This window comes from Mustela erminea, chromosome 7 (genome assembly GCF_009829155.1).
Source record: "Mustela erminea isolate mMusErm1 chromosome 7, mMusErm1.Pri, whole genome shotgun sequence".
Taxonomy (NCBI): Eukaryota; Metazoa; Chordata; class Mammalia; order Carnivora; family Mustelidae; genus Mustela; species Mustela erminea.
The window spans coordinates 115,585,667-115,606,714 of record NC_045620.1 but is presented as its reverse complement, the minus strand read 5'-3'; the positions used below and the strand labels follow the sequence as shown (position 1 = coordinate 115,606,714).

The following is a 21,048-nucleotide window of genomic DNA, read 5'->3' as shown; positions in this document are numbered from 1 at the left end:
AAGTCTTCGTGAAAGGAATACTTGGGTTTCTTTCCAAAGGAAAGGTATGATTTAATATGTGAATATATATTTATTCTCTTATATTTCTAACAAGAATACAGTTTGATTAGCCATAGTTGTTGGAATTATAAAGAATAGATAAACAAGGTATTTTTGAAAGTTGAGAATTAAGGATTTGTAGCTGAAAGCATCCTCCACCAATACAAATTGATTTTTGAAAATCAAAAAGGTATTGTGAAATTGTATTATTAATCTGAACAATGACGGGTGCAAACATCACTTCTTATAGGGCTGCAGTGGCTTGTGTTGGAGCATTTTATGAAAAAATGGGGAGAATGTTAGGAAGTGCTTTTCCAGAGACAGTGAATAATCTTCTGAAATCTCTAAAAAGTGCAGAGGTAAGTTTTATAACAAATATTATTTAAATGTTTTGCTTGTGGCAGGAGTTAGATGTCAGTATTTTTTTTCTGTCACTGTGGTACTCATACTGCTTAGTAAGAAGGTAATTTAAGATTATTACTTGCACAGAGTGGCTGGGTTATGGACATTGGAGAGGGTATGTGCTGTGTTGAGTGCTGTGAATTGTGTGAGACTGATGATTCACAGACCTGTACCCCTGAAGCAAGTAATACATTATATGTTAATAAAAACAAGATTATTACTTGTAAAAGAGTTTACCTGTCCCTTCTTTAATGTATATTACCGTATATTTCAGTGAGAAGGGAAAGAATGCTTTTCCTTGGCAAAAATAGGTTTACCTATTGTTTCTTATTTAGCCCTATGGATATTTTTGCACTGCTGTTTTATTTTTGTGCCATAGCTAATGTATTAGGTTCCTAGAGTTGCCTAGGCCATAAATGACCACAGTGACTTAAAACAACAGAAATTTGTTTTCTAACAATTCTGGAAACAAAAATCCCAAATCAGGGTGTTGGTAGGGCCATGCTTCTGAAGACTCCTGGGAAGAATCCTTCCTGGCTTTCTTCACCGCTGGTGGTTGCTGGCAATCCTTGGTGTTCCTTAGTATTCCTTGATTTCTAGATGCACTTCTAATTTCTGCCTCTATTGTTACACGGTGTTTTTCCTGTGCATCTGTAGTCTGCCTCCATATTCTTCTCATCTTGTAAGGATACCAGTGATTGGATTAGGGCCCACCTGAATCGAGTATGACCTTTTCTTTATTTAATTTCTTATTTCCAAATAAAGTCACATTCACAGGTAATGGGGCTTAAGACCTGAACGAATCTTCTTGGAGGACACTTCAATCCACAGCAGCTAATACTGAGTAAAAATAGTTGTGTTTTGTCATGTCAATTTGATGTTACTTTTGAAGGTTCCTTATCAACTTGGTGTTACTAAAACTAGACCAAGCCCTGGATTCTCACAGTTCAATTCCTCCATCTCAGAAAACTGAAAATTTCTTGGACAGCATTTCTTCTGGGTACTACTTGCCTAGTCATTTATTATAAAACAGTGATTGAGGACATATTGTCAGCTAGTAAGCATAAAGACGAGCAAGACATGGTCCCTGATCTCTTAAAAGCTTTCAGTCTAGTGGAAGAGATCTGTGTTTGAATGAGTGTACTCCAAGAAATATGAACCAAGTACTGTAAGAGTATGAAAACAAATTTGAAATAGTTATAAGATGAAAGCTTACTATATCTATGTAACAGGTTTTTTAAATGTGTTGGATGGTTCTTCTTTTAGATGGTTTATATTACTACTTAACTACTTTTGGCTTACCCATTCACATCTGAAAGTTTGGACCCTTGAGATATTGATATTGAAGTTTTTGAAATTGTTTCCATGTTCTCATTAAGTTGTACTTTATGTTGTGGGAACATTAGAATATGTTTTCTTGTGGTAACCATATTTCTCAGCAAGATATTATTTAATTGAAGTTAATAATTATTCTTACCTTTCAGGTACTTTCTAGGCTACTTTATTTTATTTTGTTTTTCATTACTTACTGTTTACAGTGTAAAGGTAAGACTACAAAACCATGAAGCCCAGAAAACTTTTGTGTTTTGGTATGTTCTTTAATCATGGAACTTGTTTTACAACATAGTTTTTAGTTTTGATTTATGTTCATGTCTAGTCTCAAGGGCGAAGTGAAATCTTAATGAGCCTACAGAAAGTTCTGAATGGACTGGGAGGTGCAGCAGCTTCCTCTCATCGTGATATTTACAAGAATGCCAGGTCCCTCTTGACTGACAGGTCGATGGCTGTTCGATGTGCAGTTGCCAAGGTTAGTACTTGTCTGATTTATAAAGCTATTCCTTTTCTGGCTTCCTCTTAAACAATGACTTTTTTTTCTTTTAAAGTTTTAAAACGTGATAGCATACTTTTTGTTCCTATGGATTATATTCAGTTTGTACAATTATATACAAATGAATCATGTGGTATGGGCCCTCTTTCTTTGGTCTGGTTTCTTTTACTCAGCATATTAACCTTGAGACTCATCTATATTGTTATATGTGTTGCTAGTTCATTTCTTTTCTTTGCTGAGTAGTAGTATGTCATTGTGTGGGTGTACCACAATTAGTTTGTTCCTTCACCTGTTAAGGACATTTGAATTGCTTCCAGCATAGGCTATTGGGAAAAAAGCTATGAACATCTGTATCCAAGTTTTTGTGTGAACGTATGTATTATTCTACCTGGGTAAATACCTAGGAATGGAATAACTGGATTGTACGATAGATTCATTGTTTAACTTTTTAAAAAAATTGCCAAACTGTTTTCCAAAGTACTTGTATCACTTTAAATTTCCACCAGCAATGTATGAGGTTTCTAATTCCTCCAGATCCTCATTTGGTATTGTCTGTCTTACTCATTTTGGCCATTCTCATAGATATGTACCCATATCTCATTGTGTGTTTAGTTTATATTTCCCTAATGACCAATGATGAGCATATTTTCACATGCTTATTGCCATCCATATCTTCTTAGATGAAAAATCTATTCAAATCTTTTGCCTGTTATTTTATTGAGTTGTTCGTTTTCTTATTACTGAGTTTTGATAGTACTATATAGAGTTTTTATGTATCTCTTTATCAGATAGACGATTTGCAAATACTTTTTCTCCACTGTGGCCTATCTTTTCATTCCCTAAATAGTGCCTTTCTAAGGAAAAAAAGGGAAGTTTTGAATTTTGTCAAAGTCCAATTTACCAATTTTTTTATATAGACTGTGCTGCTTGTATTGTATCTAAGAAAATTTTCCCTAACTGAAGGTTTCTCTTATGTTTCCTTCTGGAAGTTTCATAGTTTTATACTGAGATATATGATCCATTTTGAGTTAATTTTTAAATATGGTACAAGGTATGAATTAAAGGTTTTTTTTTGTTTGTTTTGTTTTTTTTTGCACATGTATATTCACTTGTTCTAGTACCACTTTGGAAACACTGTCTTTTCTTCACATAAATTGCTTTTGCACCTTTATTGAAAGTTGGTTGTCCGTATGTGTATGGGTCTATATTTGGACTCTGTTATGTGCCATGTCCATAACATTTGATGTCCGTAACACTGTTTTAATTACTGTACCTTCATAATAAGTCTTGAAACCAGGAAGTGTTAACTTTCTAACTTTGTTCCTTTCAAAGTAATATATTCTAGGCTCTTTGCATTTCCATATGAATTTTAGAATTAACTTAGAAATTTCTAGAAAATTAGCATGCTGGGATTCTGATTCATGCTGGTATTTTACAATGAATCAGTAGATCAATTTGGGAAGAGTTGATATCTTTTTTTTTTTTTTTAATAGACAGAGAGAGATCACAAGTAGGCAGAAGGCAGGCAGAGAGAGAGGGGGAAGCAGGCTCCCTGCTGAGCAGAGAGCCCGATGTGGGTCTCGATCCCAGAACCCTGAGATCATGACCCAAGCCGAAGGCAGAGGCTTAAACCACTGAGCCACTCAGGCGCCCCGGGAAGAGTTGATATCTTAACAATACTAAATCTTCTAATCTTTGAACATGTTCTATCTTGCCATTTATTCAGGTCTTCTTTATTTTCTCTTAGCAACATTTTGTGGTTTCGATTTATAGGTCTTAGACATCTTTTGTCAGATTTATTCCTAAGTATTTAATATTTTTCAGTGCTATATTAAATCGCATTGATTTTTAAGATTTTAATTTCTAATTGTTCATTGCTAACACAGAAATCCAATTGATTTTTGTATATTGATGTTGTATATGCCGATGTTGTTAAATGGCTTACAAGTTCTGTCAGCTCTTTTAATAGATTCTATCAGATATTCTACATAAACAATCTTGTCTAAGAATAAAGACAGTTTTACTTCTTTTCCAGTATGGGTACCTTTTGCCGTGGCTAAATCCTTCAACGCAATGTTGAATTAAAAACATGAGAGCAAACATCCTTGTCTTACTCCAGATCCTTAAGGAGGAAGCATTCAGTTCTTTGCCATTTAGTGTTAAGTATTGGGGCTTTTTTTATGACTTTTATCAAGTTGAGGAAGCACCTTTATATTCCTAGGTTGCTAAGAGGTTTTATCAGGAATGGATATTGGATTTTGTTAATTGTCTTTTGTTTTAATATTTGATTTCTTATGTTGTTTTTGTTGTTGCTGTTTTCTAGTTAAATTTCTTAAAGATAGTTGTAGATTTGCTTGCAATTATGAGAAATAATGTAGAGATGTTTTTATAAACTTTTACCCAGTTCCTCCCAAAGGTAATATCTTGCAAAAGTATTATACAGTATTACAACTAGTATAATAGTGTTGACATTGCCATAGTCCATTGATCTTGTTTAGTTTTCCCCAGTTTTATTTGTGTACAAATTCAATTTTAAGATTTATTTATTTATTTGAGAGAGAGAGCACTCACATGAGTGAGTGTATAGGGTAGGGGTAGAGGGAGAAAATCTCAGGCAGACTCCCTGCTGACTGAGGAACTGTTCATGGGGGCTGCATCCCAGGACCTCCCCTTCCAAGGTCATGACCTGAGGCTAAACCAAGAGTTGGATGCTTAACCAACTGAGCCACCTAGCTGTCCCTACAAATTCAATTTTAAAAATCAATGCTGGGCTATTTAGGTTATCTTTCTTCTTTAGCGAGTTGTCTGTTTCATTTTTCAAATTTATTGGCATAAAATTGTTTATGATATTCTCTTTGTTCTTTTAATATATATTGAATCTGTAGTAATGTGACCTCTCTTATTCCTAATTTTAGTAATTGGTATCTTTTTCCTTTATCTGTCTGGCTAGAGATTTATCATATTTATTGGTCATCTCAAAGAAGCAGCTTTGGGTTTTATTTATGTTCTTCCTCAGTTCTCTATTTCAGCTCTGTTATCTTTATTATTCTCTTTTCTCCCCTGATTACTTTGTGCTAAATTTGCTCTACATCATCAGTTTCTTAAGGTAAAAGCTGAGGTTATTGATTTGAGACCTTTCTTCTTTCTAGTACAGAAGTTCAGTGTTAAGTGTCTTCTCCTAAGTACTGAAAACTCTCTAGAGGCCATAAGCTGGGACAATTAGAGTTCAGTTTGTTTCCATCTCCTAAGGATTTCTATCCTTCATTGATGTCCAGTGTCTTGAAAACTGTTGTTTGATGGATTTTAATTTTTTGGTTATTTCAGGAGACAGAGTAAATCTGATTCTTGTTGTTATATCTCTGGAAGTGGAAGTTCCCGGATGTATTTATTTATTTATTTTTTAAATTTCAGTGTCTACTAGAACTGCAGAATGAAGCTGTGTTCATGTGGACTGCTGAGTTAGAAAATATTGCCACTCACTGCTTTAAGGCTTTGGAAAATTCAAATTATGGGGTTCGAGTGGCAGTGTCTAAACTCTTAGGAACAGTCATGGCTACAGCGCTGATGCCAAAACAAGCAACAGGTATCATTTACCAATCCCTGATGTAGTCTGTAACAGGTATTTGAAGGTATATGAAATCTATCTAAATAAGCTATTTGTTATAGGTAAGTCACTTGAAAGATTTAAATTGTTAAGTGTCTTTGTCTACCTTTTCAGGGAATGGAACTACCCAAATGGTATTTTCCTTGATATAGACAAGACATTTTTTTAAACTAAATTTAATTTAATTTTTTTTCAGTGTTCCAAAATTCATTGTTTATGTATCACACCCAGTGCTCCATGCAATACAAGACATTTTTTTATGGTTATAATATACGAGATGATATATATCAAGTATACTGAATATATAAACAAGCAAATTTACATAATGGTTTTCTATAATCTTCAAGGGACTGGAATCTTTCACTTCATATGACTTTCAATCTCTGATGAGTAGATCCTTTTTATAGAACAGTATTATTTTTCTTTTCTTTTTGGCCATTACTGTAAGCAGAATCAGAGACATTTGTCATGTGGTTTCTGCTGTGTCTCATAGTTCCATAGAGATGCCTCAGTGAGGATTGTAAGTGGACCGTAAGGGAGCCCGGCCATGTCTGCTACTGTCCCCACCCCTACTCTAGCTCTGTGTAGCAGGAGAATCAGAAGTAATAGATTCAAGTCCTAGCTCTTATGGTAATTAGCTGTGAAGCCCTTTGAGCTTTAGTCTCTTTATCTTTAATGATAATTATTTCAGTCCGTGCAATTAGATGATGATGATAACAGGTAACATTTATTAAGTGCTATGTGCCAGGCACTGAATTCAGCATATAACTGAGCTGTTTTATTTAGTCCTCACAAAAGCCCTATGAATTATGAATACTATTACTATTCCCACTTTATAAACAAGGAAATTGAGGCTTATGAGATTGTGTAATTTGTGTTCTCTTAAGTGTTCTATAAGCATCAGAGCTGAAATTCAAACCCAGGCAGCCAAATTCTGATCTCTACATACTTAATCATGAGCTTGATACCTCTCCTACAGATATCTTGTGAGGATTATGTTTGCAGCTATATGTGAAAGACTTTATAAAACATTTTCTGCACAAGGGAATGTCATTTCAGCTTCAGTCCAATGACATTTTAATCTGTTGCTAACTGTTGTCTAGAGAGCGTGAACTTGACAAAGTTTCTTTGCATCTACTCTGTTGAGAATGAGGGCTGTGAGTCACTTAGTATCTGCTGTGGATGTACTTTGTCCTTGTTGTGTTACATATGTCAAGGTTAACATTATTAGATGGTGTTTGGCATAGATTTAATGAATTGATTTTAATTTTTCCCTCTTCCATTTTTCCTAATATTTTTTTTGCTTCAAAATTGAATTTATTTTTACAAGTGCATTATAAATTTAAAGACTATAAGAAAATGAAAGGACCCTATCTTTGTAGTAGTTTAAGGATCCTTAGAAATAATTACTTGAATTTTAAGCTAGAGTTATTAGAAAATGTTATCTAGTAGCAGTATATATTGCTTATGGATTTACTTTTCTTCCTGAAAGTAATGCGCCAGAACGTGAAGCGAGCGACATTTGATGAAGTCTTAGAACTCATGGCCACAGGATTTCTACGTGGAGGATCAGGTTTTTTAAAGAGTGGTGGAGAGATGTTAAAAGTCGGAGGGTCTGTTAATCGTGAAGTAAGAGTTGGAGTTACACAGGTTTGTAATGCATACTTATGAAAGAATTCTGTTCACATTGCTGGTGAAATCTCATGGAAGACTCTTGGTACACACAGATTTTTAATATTGTCTGGTGTTTTTCCAAAGTGTTTATTTTACCAAATGAATGAATTACATTCAAATTCCAAATTACACACTTATATGGAAAGATAGATTCTTAATGATGTGTAAATAAGCCCGTGTCTGCTATATTTATGTAAGTATCCAACAACATTTTCCCAAATTTTACTTGGCAGAAAATCAGATGTAAAATAATTCAGTTTTAAATTCAGTATTTAAATTCAGTATTCAAATAGCTTGAGAAATTTAGATTTACTGTTCTCCAGTGACCCTGTAGCTAACCCTGTTTGTTAATATTTCAATTGGACTTATCATTAATGAGTAATAACCAATATAATTATGAAACTAATCCTGACTTGGAGTTAAAATTACAAAATGATAATTAAGCAACTAAGGTGTTATGGTTAATGATCTAAGAATAATTAATGCATAAAAAGATAAAATGTTTCTTTGTGATCTTAGGCAAAAATCACTCCAACTGTACATTGTTCCTGAAAACAATTGTAAAATAGAAGTAAACGATTTTTATCTTACAGTCACAAGCAGGGGTTTCTAGTCCTAGGTCAGTGTTTATTTAAGATGTGAGAGTTTTCTTATTCCTATAACCTGTTACCTTCCTCTCCATCAGGATAAATTCGGCTCTTTCCCTCCCTCCACACTATCTTTTTGCATTCTTCAGGAAACTGCTAAGAATGGTTTTTAGCCAAAAATACTTCTACCAGTAAATCCTATTCTAGAAGTACTAAAAAGGTCTCAAATATTAAATTTCCTCAATTTTAATCTCAACTGTAATTTATTTTGAATGCTATGTTCATTTATTTCTGTAGTTATATCTGTAATCTCAATTCTTTTATATAATTTATCTGAAATTATATCTCTATTTATAGGCGTACGTTGTTTTTGTGACTACATTGGGTGGTCAGTGGTTGGAGCGTAGCTTTGCTACATTCTTGTCCCATGTACTTGATCTGGTGTCCCATCCTCGGGCAACGCAAACGCATGTAGAAGCTGTGTACTCAAGGCGATGTGTCTCCTTTATCCTAAGAGCTACTGTGGGCAGTCTGCTAGGTGAAAAAGCCCAGATTGCAGCTGCCAAAGAAATATGCCAAGCTATTGGAAAACAAATGAAAGCAGTAGGTAAGAGTTGATGTGTGTTGCTGATTTCCTTAGTCATTTAGCTTTATATTATTATTCTTAATAAATACTAATGGATCTGACTATTAATTCATGGCATTTTCTGGACTGCATTTTACTAGTCACTTTTATTGAGTATGCTTATTTGTTATTAAAACAACATAATTACAGTGAAATAGAATTTTTAAAGATTTGAGTAGCACGTTTGAATTCTGTTTCATTTCTAGTATCTGTACTGATGTTCTAGCTCTCTGGGTATGCAACAGCATATTGCTTTCCTATCCTTAAGGAACAACCTATTGTAATTTTTCTACTTGGGCCTTTTGTTTTATAAACACGTGTTTGTTTGTTTCCTTTCGTTAATAGGCTTAATAAGAAGACTTAGGAACAATTGCAGGTGGTTATTAGCCCACTAGAGGATATCCTGTGAAACCTCAATTAATTCTTAATTAAAAGGAATATCCATTTTATAAATTTTTCAATTTAACAAGTAGTTACTGAGCATCTGAGATTGCAAAGCAGTAATTCAGGGTTTGAATAACAAGTGAAATAAACGTTCCTGCTTTCATGGAGCTTGCATTCCAATTAGGGAACTGAACAAGGTAAAATATACATTCCATAGGACAGTTCAGTTTTCTTAACCATTTTAATCAGGCAAATTATATTGCCTAATAGTGGGCTTTAGAAATAAGAATTTAATGGGATGCCTGAGTGGCTCAGTTGATTAAGCATCCTGCTCTTGACTATGATCCAGGTCATAATCTCAGGATGGTGGGATCCAGCCCCACATTGGGCTTCACACTCAGCAGGAGGTCTCTGCCTTTCTCCTGTTTGCTCTCTTTTTCTCTTAAATAAATAAATAAGTCTTCTAAAAAAAAGAAGAATTTAATGAATAAAGCATAATCTGTAATTTATATTTAAAGAATATATATTAAATATTTTATAAAATTAGTAAAAGTAAATTCACAAATGGAATTTTCATTGTTTATAATAGCTTATAGACTATGCTAAGGCATACCATTTTTTTTAATTTAAAAAAATTTAATTAAAATTTAGTTAACATACAGTGCAGCATTGGTTTCAAGAGTAGAATTCAATGGTTCGTCACTTACATACAACACCTAGTGCTCGTCACAAGTGCCCTCCCTAATACCCATCACCCCTCTAGCCCATCTCCCATCCACCATTCCTCCTCACCCCTCAGTTTTTCTGTATCATTAAAAGTCTCTAATGATTTATTTCCCTCTCTTCTTTTTCCCTTTCTCCTTCCAATATGTTTCTGTGGCTTTTTTTCTTAAATTCCACATGTGAGTGAGGTCATATGGTATTTGTCTTTCTCTGACTGACTTATTTCATTTAGCATGATACACTCTAGATCCATCCATGTCAAGCAAACCATTTTTGTTTTTTTATTTTTTTATTTTTATTTTTATTTATTTATTTTTTTAAGAAAGATTTTATTTATTTGTCAGAGAGAGAGGAGCGAGAGTGAGCACAGGCAGACAGAGTGGCACGCAGAGGCAGAGGGAGAAGCAGGCTCCCTGCCAAGCAAGGAGCCCGATGTGGGACTCGATCCCAGGACGCCGGGATCGTGACCTGAGCTGAAGGCAGCTGCTTAACCAACTGAGCCACCCAGGCATCCCTGTTTTTTTATTTTTTAAAGATTTTTTATTTGTTTATTTGAGAGAGAGAGAGAGAGAGAATGCACATGCGGGAGGAAGAACAGAGGGAAAAAGACAAGCAGACTCTGGTGTAAGTGCAGAGACCATTGCGGTGACCCTGAGATCTTGACCTGAACTGAATTTAAGAGTTGGCTGCCTAACCAACTGAGCCACCCAGGTGCCACAAGCCAAACATTTTTAAATGCATACGGCTAACTGGAAGTTAAGAATTGTGAATTAAAGGGTGTTTAAGTTAATGAGGTACCGTTCTTTAGTTACATTAAAATGGTAATCTCTCCTAGGTTCACAACTTGAAATGTATTTGTACAGTGATGTATTAAAGAAATGTTGAAGTGCCAGAGACACTGTGCCACACTGTGGGAATAAAATAGTAAACCAGATATAGAGAGTACCTGGTCAAGGAGCTGTGGTTTAGCAGTCAAAAGATGGAGTTCAGGGGCGCCTGGGTGGCTCAGTGGGTTGAAGCCTCTGCTTTCGGCTCAGGTCATGATCCCAGGGTCCTGGGATCGAGCCCCACATCGGGCTCTCTGCTCAGCGGGGCGCCTGCTTCCTCCTCTCTCTCTGCCTCTCTGCCTACTTGTGATCTCTGTCTGTCAAGTAAATAAATAAAAAATCTTAAAAAAAAAAAAAAGATGGAGTTCATGCATTTCCAAGTCCAGAAATAGCTAAAAATCAAGAGGTCCATAATGAAAATTACAATCTGTAATATATTATTGTATTCTGTTAGTATTTATTATATATTTTTAAATTTAAATTCAATTAACACATGGTGTATTACTAGTTTCAGAGGTATTGTTTAGTGATTCATCAGTCGTATATAACATCGAGTGCTCATTAGATCAAGTGCCCTCCTTAATGCCCATCACCCAGTTACCTAATCCTCCCACCCAACCCACCCCCCAGCAACCCTTCATTTGTTCCCTATAGTAAAAGTCTCGGAGCACCTGGGTGGCTCAGTTGGTTAAGTGGCTTCCTTCAGCTCAGATCATGATCCCAGAGTCCTGGGATTGAGCCTCACATTGGCTCCCTGCTCGGCAGGAAGCCTGTTTCTCCCTTTCCCACCACCCCCCCACTTGTTCCCTTTCTCACTCTCTCTCTGTCAAATAAATAAAATCTTTAAAAAAAAAAAAAGAGTATCTTATGGTTTGTCCCCCTCTTTGATTTCATTTTATAGTCTATTAATACACAATGAATGCAAAAAAGGTAAGGAAGTTTTACTGTAATATAAGGGTTATTAATATTAGGTCATAGATTAGTCATTTGATTTTTTAAAAATCTTAAAAGCAGAATTAAATATCCATCTGGGATTTATGGGGCAGAATATATTCTCAATTAGTAACTTGACAAGGAATCTTCAGTTGTCTCATGTTAAATACATTTCTGTTCTATTGAAAGGTCAGGGAAGGGGGCAGCAAAGCTAACAGGAACTTTGAGAAACATCTCAGTAAGAAATTCTAAAGCTAGTATCCTTTTAGATCTGCTTTCTGGTCAGTAATTCAACAGTGTTGCTATGAATATATTGCAGCACTTGAGGTAGCGACAATAATAACATAACAATAATGGCTGCTGACATTGATGCGTGTGTATTGTGGGCAACATTGTGCTCTATTCTTCATGTGAATTGACTTTTTAATCACCACAGTACTCTTTGAGATAGTCCCTTAACCCCCTGAGTGGATAGAGAAATTGAGACTCTTGGGGTGGCTTGCCCAGTGTCACGCGGCTGACATGACTGGTGGAGTTGGAATTGGAACCCAGGTGCCTTTCCGGGGAGCCAGTGCTTTTGTACACTGTGGTTTGCTGCTGCTTGCTGAAGTCAGGTGTATTCCTGGAAGCAGGCAAAATCCCTCAGTGTGTATTTCAGTACTTTCGTGATGTCATTGGACAGTGTTTTAAGTCACTTCAGTGTTTAGTTACACAGGTGTTCTGCTAAGAAGTAATTACAGTCAGAGTTTTTAATACCCAGGCATCAATTGGTGGAAATATTGGTATAAAAATGTCAACTGTATACATAAAAAAAATTATGTCACAATTTAATTCACCCACATCAAACACATGATTATGTGTTTCCAGAAGCAGTAGTGAATGATACTAGTGGTGAAAACAAATCTGGAGCAGCCGACATTGCAGCAAGCCAGCATGTGATGGTGTGCGCCCTCCAAGAACTCGGGAGCCTGGTGCAGAGCCTGAATGCTACCGCATCTCCTCTTATTCAGGAAGCATCTATAGGTATGATAATTCACTTACTTGCTGGAATTCTCTTTACCATTTCAAAAAAAGTCCTAAAAGTGTGATTGATATTTAACTCCTGATTAGTTGCTTGCAGTTATAATTAGTAAGTACTAATTATAGTATTATAATTATAATACTAGTATTATAATTATATAATACTAATTATATTAGTAACTACATTAGAATTAGAAAACAACTATAATTAGTAGTTTTCAGATTACTTGTTAAAAGCTGGGTTTTATTTAAGATTCACTAGGTTTGTGAATGTTGACTCAATAGTGAAATAAAGTTTAGGGAGACAAAAGAGTTATGTAGTTTGTTTCTAATAATTGGCTAAAATTTGTTGAATAAATATTTAATTTTTACATAAACATTTTTTGGGGATATAATTATACTATTTTGTAGAAAATGTTCCTTTAAGATTCTCTACTATTTCTGAGACAATGTGTTTTTGGCAAAGTTCTGAAAGTATTTGGGTAAAACCATAATGCTTATGATTTTAATCACTGTGTTACACATATTCTCGTAGTTTACGAAATCATTTGACTTGATTAAAGAGCCATTTGTTTTTGTATTTCTCTTTAGGACTTTTGGAAACTGTGACTTCCGTGCTGCTTCATCCAAGTATGGCTGCCCGGCTTGCCGCCGCCTGGTGTTTGCGCTGCGTGGCGGTGGCATTACCATTCCAGCTGACACCGTTTCTAGACAGGTGTGCAGAACGGCTCAACAACTTGAAAACTTCACCAGAAGCTGTTAGCGGATACAGCTTTGCCATGGCTGCTTTGTTAGGCGGAGTTCATCAGTGTCCGTTGGGCATTCCTCATGCCAAGGGAAAGGTACGAAAGAGACCATGGAATTTTAAGTGCTGTCATGTGGGGTTTAGTCTTCATTGGAACGCCTTCTGTGTTTAATGTTTAGCTGGATGATCAAACAACAGTTTTATTATAGTAATACAAAAAATAGTGTTTTGCCAATAATGATATTTAATTCTGCATAGGAATAGTACATTTTATTTGGGTACAGAGTCATTTTATTTTAGAGGGAAAAAACACTTACACTAATCATGATGAAATCAGAGCTTTTCTTTCAGCTTTTAGAGAGAAAAATTCATATTGTTGTATTCAAAGATGTCAGGAGAATATGTTATTGCATTTAGCATTTTGATAATAATAGTTGAATGGTTTTTATGAGTCGGTGTTTTTTCTTTCTACTATACCTACTAATACTATTACAGTTTTTTCCTCAAGAGTATTAAGTGTATATGTAAATATTATTTTACATATGTAGATCAGGGCTAGGTTTTTAACTTCTTATTCTTTCTGGGACATTGGGACTAGATTCATTCGTTCTTAGGAGTTCCATAGCTACTACTCGAATCTCGGCTTCCATCTCGTTTTGTTCTTCGACTGCCTCCTCCTGATTATCCTGCTTGCAGTGTTTCTCCCATCTCCCCACACCACTTCCATGTCTCACATTAGCTCGGAGACACTTTGGGACCACGCAGTGCTCAGAGAATAAATATAACTTCCTCTGTCTGGAAAACCGGCACCTCTGCGGTTCGCCCTCATTCTACCCATTCGTTCTCATTTCCCACTGTTCTACTTAGACCAGTCATCTTGCTTCCTTCCCATGCCTTTTTCAGCCTTCATGCCGTTATTCACACGTTAGAATGTCATCCCCCTTCTTGGTTGCCTGTACCAAGCTTATCCGTTTGTTTAGAAGCCTAATTGAAGTGCCATTTCTTTCATGAAGTCTCCTTAGAGCTACCCCATCTAGGATAACGTCCCTTTTGCAGACCACGACTACATCTGTCTTACTGTTGTGTCATTTAATCATGTGCTGCTTGTTACTTCCCGTTTTCCCTGTGACAGATTCTCTAAGACTCTAATTGCCATAAGACTGGCTTCATGGCAGAAACATAATGGGAGTTCAACAAATCTTTGAATATAGGATAACGGTACTACCAGTAATAGCATTTATGAAGTAGTTACATGGGCCAGCACTCTTCTGAGTGCTTTGCTATATTAACTTATTCAGTCCTTGCTGGAGTGTGGTTGGCATTCCTGTTATTCCTGTTCTACCATTGAGGGAACTGAGGCAGGGAAGTTAAGTTATCCCAGGTCAGAAAGCTGGGAAATGACAAAGTTGGGATATGAACCCAGGCAATCTGGCTCTGGAGCTCTCTCTTAACCAGTGTGCTGTGTGGGGTCTCCTCAGAGACAGCCGTGCCATCTGGATTAAGCAGGTCTTGATGTTGCCTCTTTAACATGTTAAAGCAAGAACAAAAAAGGACAACTCCTTTTTTAAATTAAGCATACTATCTATATATTTTCTTATTTGATTTCTTTAACTTGTTTCAGTTAAAATCCAATTGTAAACTTCTCTTGCAGATGGTAGTTAGTATTGCTGAAGATCTCTTACGAACTGCTGCCCAAAATAGCAGGCTGTCTTTACAGCGCACCCAAGCTGGATGGCTTTTACTTGGAGCACTTATGACTTTAGGTATAGTCATATTTGAGTAGGATCTTGTCTAACTGTATGACTGTCAGTAGACGCTAAAGAAAACTTAATTTAAAAGTATTCAACTTCACATTCTAGACTTTGAATGACATGATAAAATTGGTGAAGGTGTATTTCCTCTCATTTGGGCGTAGATTTCTATTTTTGGTAATTTCTGCTTAAGTACATTTAATGACAAATTATTAATGAAGTTTCATCTTCACTATCAGAATAGCCCTGGTCTAACTAATTGGCTTGGTGTTCACCAAATGAGATGAGAGTATGGGGCCACTTGCCATCCCCAGAGTGACATGTATGACATGATTTTGGTAGGGGGATAAAATCACATTTAAATGGTTTTTGGTGCTGCTTTTCTGGGGTACCCTTCTGCATTTCACTTTCCTAAGTGATATGACAAATCTGAGATGCAGGCAGAGTTTAGCACTGTACACAGAACAGAGACATGATGTCGTGGTGAAGAGATGTGTCTACCTTTTAATTCGTACATTTAACTTCTGTAAAAAGTATGTGTGTGTGTGCATGCGCTACAGAGTCACTCACCACTTTGAGGATCTACCTTTTGGAAGTTATACTTTGACCTAGTTTTCTAAAGAAAATAAAAAGTGCTAACTTTTCCAGAAATTTATGTTAAATATGTTATGTGGTATGTTAAAGAAATTCCTTTGCAATATAAATTTTTAGTTCTAAACATACTGCCCCTCTATAAAATAAAATTAGCCATATCAGTTGCCCCCAAATGGAGGAATATATAGATGTATATGTGTGGCACTGGGTGTCTATATTTATATGCATGTGTATTAATAGGAGAGACATCGTAAGATGTGACCCAGGAGTATTTCATGATTGACAGTGCATAATCCACCATTATGAATATAGGTTGATAATATATAATTCACCATTCTGAATATAGGTAATTTCTTTTAAAATACTTGTTAGGGATTTATGTTTGACTGCTAAAAATATTGATACTTTGTAGGTGAGTGTTACTATGCTTTAATAGATACGTTATTTTACTTCCTGACTAAGAAACATTTAGAAGTGGGGGAGGAGGAAGTGCAGGCTAGTAGTGAAAAGGTATAGCCTTGCAGTTCTGAGCTGAGTAAGTACAGGGCTGTGGTATACAGCCTGGTGGCTGCGGATCACACTGCTGTGTGACAGGACAGCTGGTGAGAGAGTTAGTCCTCAGAGTTCTCATCACAAGGAGAAAATTTTTAAAAAATTGTTTTTCATGTTATTGTGTCTATATGAGATGGTGAATGTTAGCTGCATCTTTGTGGTGCTCCTTTTACAATTATTTATAACCCAAAACATCATACTGTATGCCTTAAACTTATGCGGCAGTATATTCAATTATTTATCAATCAGACTGGAAAATAAAAGATGCATGTTGAAAATCTTACTTTTACAGATAAAGATAGAGGGAAACACTAGGTGTTGTTAAAGCCTGTGCGGGGCTCTCTGACTTTTGTTTGAAACATATGTTATATATATATATATATATATGGTTTATATGTATGTTTTCGCATTCTTGTTTTCTCCAATAGGACCATCTGTTGTTCGTTATCATCTGCCCAAGATGTTGTTATTGTGGAGAAATGTTTTTCCTCGTTCTCTGAAGGAGCTGGAGGCTGAGAAGGCCCGAGGCGATTCTTTTACTTGGCAGGTAACATTGGAAGGTCGTGCCGGAGCTTTATGTGGTAAGAACTGAAAGGATTGTACTCTCAGAATATTATTTTATTACTAAAATATTTGTGAGGGGAAGGAAAATCACTGCTTCAAATTTTTATTTTAGTGTGTAATGACAAATTCATAGACTTGTAGATTTAGAGAGAAGCCTTATAAATAACCTGTGCCGGTTTGCTAATTTTGCGATGGAAATGAAGCTGAGACTCTGAGAGGACGTTAGCATCAGGGGTAAGGTGAGAGCCGGAGCCCAGGCCTTTGATTCCCAGTGATTGCAGTTGTCCACCTGCCACAGAGGCACTGGCCACCAAGTAAACAGCCTGGTGGGTATTCAAAGAAGAAACTCAGTGATCTTCAAGGTCACTGAGTTGACAGTAAGTCTTAATAATGGACACAGCTAGCATTATCAAATCTGCAAATGCTGATGCATTTTTTTTCCAGACATCATTGTTACAAAAATTATGAATAAAGTTGTTTTTGTTTAGAAGCTAGCAACTTATGGGAAAGGCTCACGTTTGGTTTCCTCTGGGAATTAGAATTACACTGGGTGATGCTATTCTTTTTTGGTTTATCTCAGAGTGAAAAGTGCTTCTTTTTCCAAGTTGTGGGAGACAGATATATGCTAAAGCATAAGGGCGGCAGGGCAAGGGCTCCTTTTTGTTCCCACACATCTAAGAGCTGTTTTTGTCTTAGTTCTGTCACTAAAGAGGCAGCAAAGATATTCCCTCTCACTGAGCTATTTTGTGCACTCTTGGTTTTATCTTGAAGGTGCATTCTTTGTAGTTATCTGAATTTAGTGATATTATAAGACCTTTGATTTCCCACTCACAGAAATCTCCCTACTAGATACCTTCCCTCCCTCCACCTTTCTTCTAGGCTCTTCTAATGATTTTTTTCTGTAGTTGCAGTTAGTTCTTCTTTTGGTTTGACCTGATTTCAGAGCCTTATATTGTATAATAATGGAGAACTATAGGTATCTTTATGTAATTCTGTAATTTTTTTATTTTCACAAAAACTGTCCTAAATCTGTTCTTCTAAAAATTTTATCTAGCAATGAGGAGTTTTGTTGCACATTGCCCCGAGCTCCTAACTGAAGATGTGATTAGAAAATTGATGACTCCTATTGAATGTGCCATGACTATGATGTCACAGTAAGTAAGCAATTAGGACAAGTTAACATCCAGTTTTACATATTTATAAACAGTCATGTCTCGTACTTCCCTATATGTATCATATATGAAATGTATAAAACTTCACTGTTCTAAAATGACCTTAAAAATTATAGTAATGGTATGGATTGAAATAAAATTGTGTTTTACAGTGTGCCAGTAAAGGCCACAGAATAAACTAAAATGAGAATGTAATACTCACCAGTGTATTTTAGCGGTTCATCGATACATTGCTGAAAATGCTTTAAGTAACACTTACTCTAGTAAGCTGTTATCAACTATACTTTTGATATTTTAGCATTCCGTCTGTAATTAAAGCCCATGGAGCTCATCTGAAAGCCAGTGCTGCAATGGTCCGTTTAAGACTTTACGATATCTTGGCTTTGTTACCTCCAAAAACTTATGAAGGTAAATAAAATTTATGGTATCTAGTAAAAATTCTTCAATTTACCTCTCCAGTTCTTCACACAGTATTATAGAGTTCTGACCAAGGCTCTCCCCTGACTTTGCAGAGGAAAACAACTATTTTACTTCTCTTCATATGAAGAAACTAACACTTGTGGGGCATTTACTGTGCTCGGGTCTGTTCTAATCCCTTTATATGTATTATCTCCTTGACTCTAACCACAACTTTATGACGTAATTCAGCTGTATTTTATAGATGAAGAGCCTTGGGTACAGAGAGGTAATGTAACTTGCCCAAGTCTGAGATCTAGTAAGCGGTAGAGCTTAGATTCAGAGCCAGCTGGTTCAGCTTTAAAGCCTATGCTTTTATTTATTTTTTAAAAGATTTTCATTTATTTGTTTGAGAGAGAGATTGGGCACAAATAGGGATGAGGCAGAGGGAGAAGCAGACACCCCACTGAGTAGGAAGCCCGTTGTGGGGCTGGATCCCAGGACCCCAGGATCATGAGCTGAAGGCAGATGTTTCACTGACTGAGCAACCTAGTCACCCCTCTGTCCACTTAATTATGATCCTGAACTGCTTCATATATATTATAATATAGACAATAATTTAGGAATCTTGACAGAGAATAATAATATACTTTACAGACATCAAATATTATATAAAATGCTAATATTAAAGTAAGCCATTGATCTGTGTTCAGTTCAGCCATACCCAAGAATTCTGATGTGTTATGGTTCAGTGTTTGCACATCATTGCGTAATTATTTTTTTTTAAAGATTTTATTTATTTGACAGACAGAGATCACAAGTAGGCAGAGAGGCAGGCAGAGAGAGAGGCTCCCTGATCATGACCTGAACCGAAGGCAGAGGCTTTCACCCATTTGAGCCTCAGGTGCCCCTCATTGGGAAATTAATAATAAACAATAATTGTGTCATAATTAATTAATTAATTAATTAATTTTTAAAAAGATTTTATTTATTTATTTGTCAGAGAGAGAGAGAGCGAGCAAAGCACAGGCAGACAGAGTGGCAGGCAGAGTCAGAGGGAGAAGCAGTCTCCCCACCGAGCAAGGAGCCCGATGTGGGACTCGATCCCACGACACTGGGATCATGACCTGAACTGAAGGCAGCTGCTTAACCAACTGAGCCATCCAGGTGTCCCTATTTAAACAGATATTTAAATTATTACAATATATTTAATATATTTAAATTTATTAAATTTAAATGTGAACATTTAATAGAAATATTTTCTCTGTTTGAGTGTTTCTGTTACTTTAAATAATTTGGGCTAAAAGGCATAATACAGTAATACACTTGATCTTAGACAAAAGGCTGAGAAGCGGTAGAAAGGCATAATACCATTATTGTAGGTTAAAATCAGCATTAAAATATTTAATACAGATCTTTTTTTAAAGGGAACAGGGACTTAATTATTTTATCCCTGTAGAACATGTTGCTTCTTTTTGTGAGCAGTGATTGTAATTTTTATAAAAATTATTCTTTCATGTCTGATCTGAAGTTCTATTTTTTAGGATCTTTCAACGCACTTCTGAGAGAACTGGTAGCAGAATTCACTTTGACTGACAATTCAGCGAACACAACTACTTCCCTCCTCAGATCCCTCTGCCATTATGATGACAGCGTTCTTCTGGGTTCCTGGCTTCAAGAAACTGATCATAAATCAATTGAAGACCAGGTAGCAAGCCATACAGGGAACTGAAATACAACTTAATCAAAAGCAGTGGTGTTATTATACATTGTCATTTAAAAAGAAAATATTGCAGACTAAAGTTTAATTTTATTTTGGCTTTCTTAGACATTTAAGGATAGCTTCCTGATGGTAGATAAGTAGTGAAAAAAGGTAAATTTCTTATGTTCTTTTAAAAAAGTTACCACAGGGGCGCCTGGGTGGCTCAGTGGGTTAAGCCGCTGCCTTCGGCTCAGGTCATGATCTCAGAGTCCTGGGATCGAGTCCCACATCGGACTCTCTGCTCAGCAGGGAGTCTGCTTCCCTCTTTTTCTCTCTGCCTGCCTCTCTACCTACCTGTGATCTCTCTCTGTCAAATAAATAAATAAAATCTTTAAAAAAAAAAATTTACGACAGCTTCTTTTAATTTTTTTTTTGGTGTGGGTTTAAGTTATTCCTGATATTGTTTTGCTTGCACTTTTTAAGGTGGGCAGTATAAAAATGTTTTAGAATAAGTAAGCATTCAGGGCGCCTGGGTGGCTCAGTGGGTTGAGCCGCTGCCTTCGGCTCAGGTCATGATCTCAGGGTCCTGGGATCGAGTCCCGCATCGGGCTCTCTGCTCAGCAGGGAGCCTGCTTCCTCCTCTCTCTCTGCCTGCCTCTCTGCCTACTTGTGTTCTCTGTCAAATAAATAAATAAAATCTTTAAAGAAAAAAAAAAAAAGAATAAGTAAGCATTCTTAAAATTACATAAGGTATAACATTATACAATTTTATGTATGTATAAAATTGTACAATTACTGATGGCTTTTTTTCTGGATAAATCATACTTTTATCTATTTAAAAATTTTGTGATTCAGTCATTCTTGTGGGGTTTTTTTTGTTGGAAATTTTCAGATTGAGTCATTCTTATTTTTTTGTTGTTGATATT

At 36.0% G+C, this 21,048-nt stretch overlaps 1 protein-coding gene across 5 annotated transcripts in view; it reads left to right on the top strand.

The window, feature by feature from the left end:
- HEATR5B (HEAT repeat containing 5B) overlaps positions 1-21,048 on the top strand; it is a 105,453-nt gene that overhangs the window by 6,929 nt on the left and 77,476 nt on the right. For all 5 annotated transcript variants that reach the window (XM_032353021.1, XM_032353018.1, XM_032353019.1 and 2 more), the window contains 12 exons: positions 290-398; positions 2,099-2,248; positions 5,681-5,852; positions 7,366-7,523; positions 8,492-8,741; positions 12,494-12,649; positions 13,238-13,488; positions 15,043-15,154; positions 16,717-16,869; positions 17,907-18,006; positions 18,323-18,432; positions 19,965-20,128. In XM_032353021.1, coding sequence (XP_032208912.1) covers positions 290-398; positions 2,099-2,248; positions 5,681-5,852; positions 7,366-7,523; positions 8,492-8,741; positions 12,494-12,649; positions 13,238-13,488; positions 15,043-15,154; positions 16,717-16,869; positions 17,907-18,006; positions 18,323-18,432; positions 19,965-20,128 — 1,885 coding nt within the window. The remainder of the gene's footprint in view (positions 1-289; positions 399-2,098; positions 2,249-5,680; positions 5,853-7,365; positions 7,524-8,491; positions 8,742-12,493; positions 12,650-13,237; positions 13,489-15,042; positions 15,155-16,716; positions 16,870-17,906; positions 18,007-18,322; positions 18,433-19,964; positions 20,129-21,048) is intronic.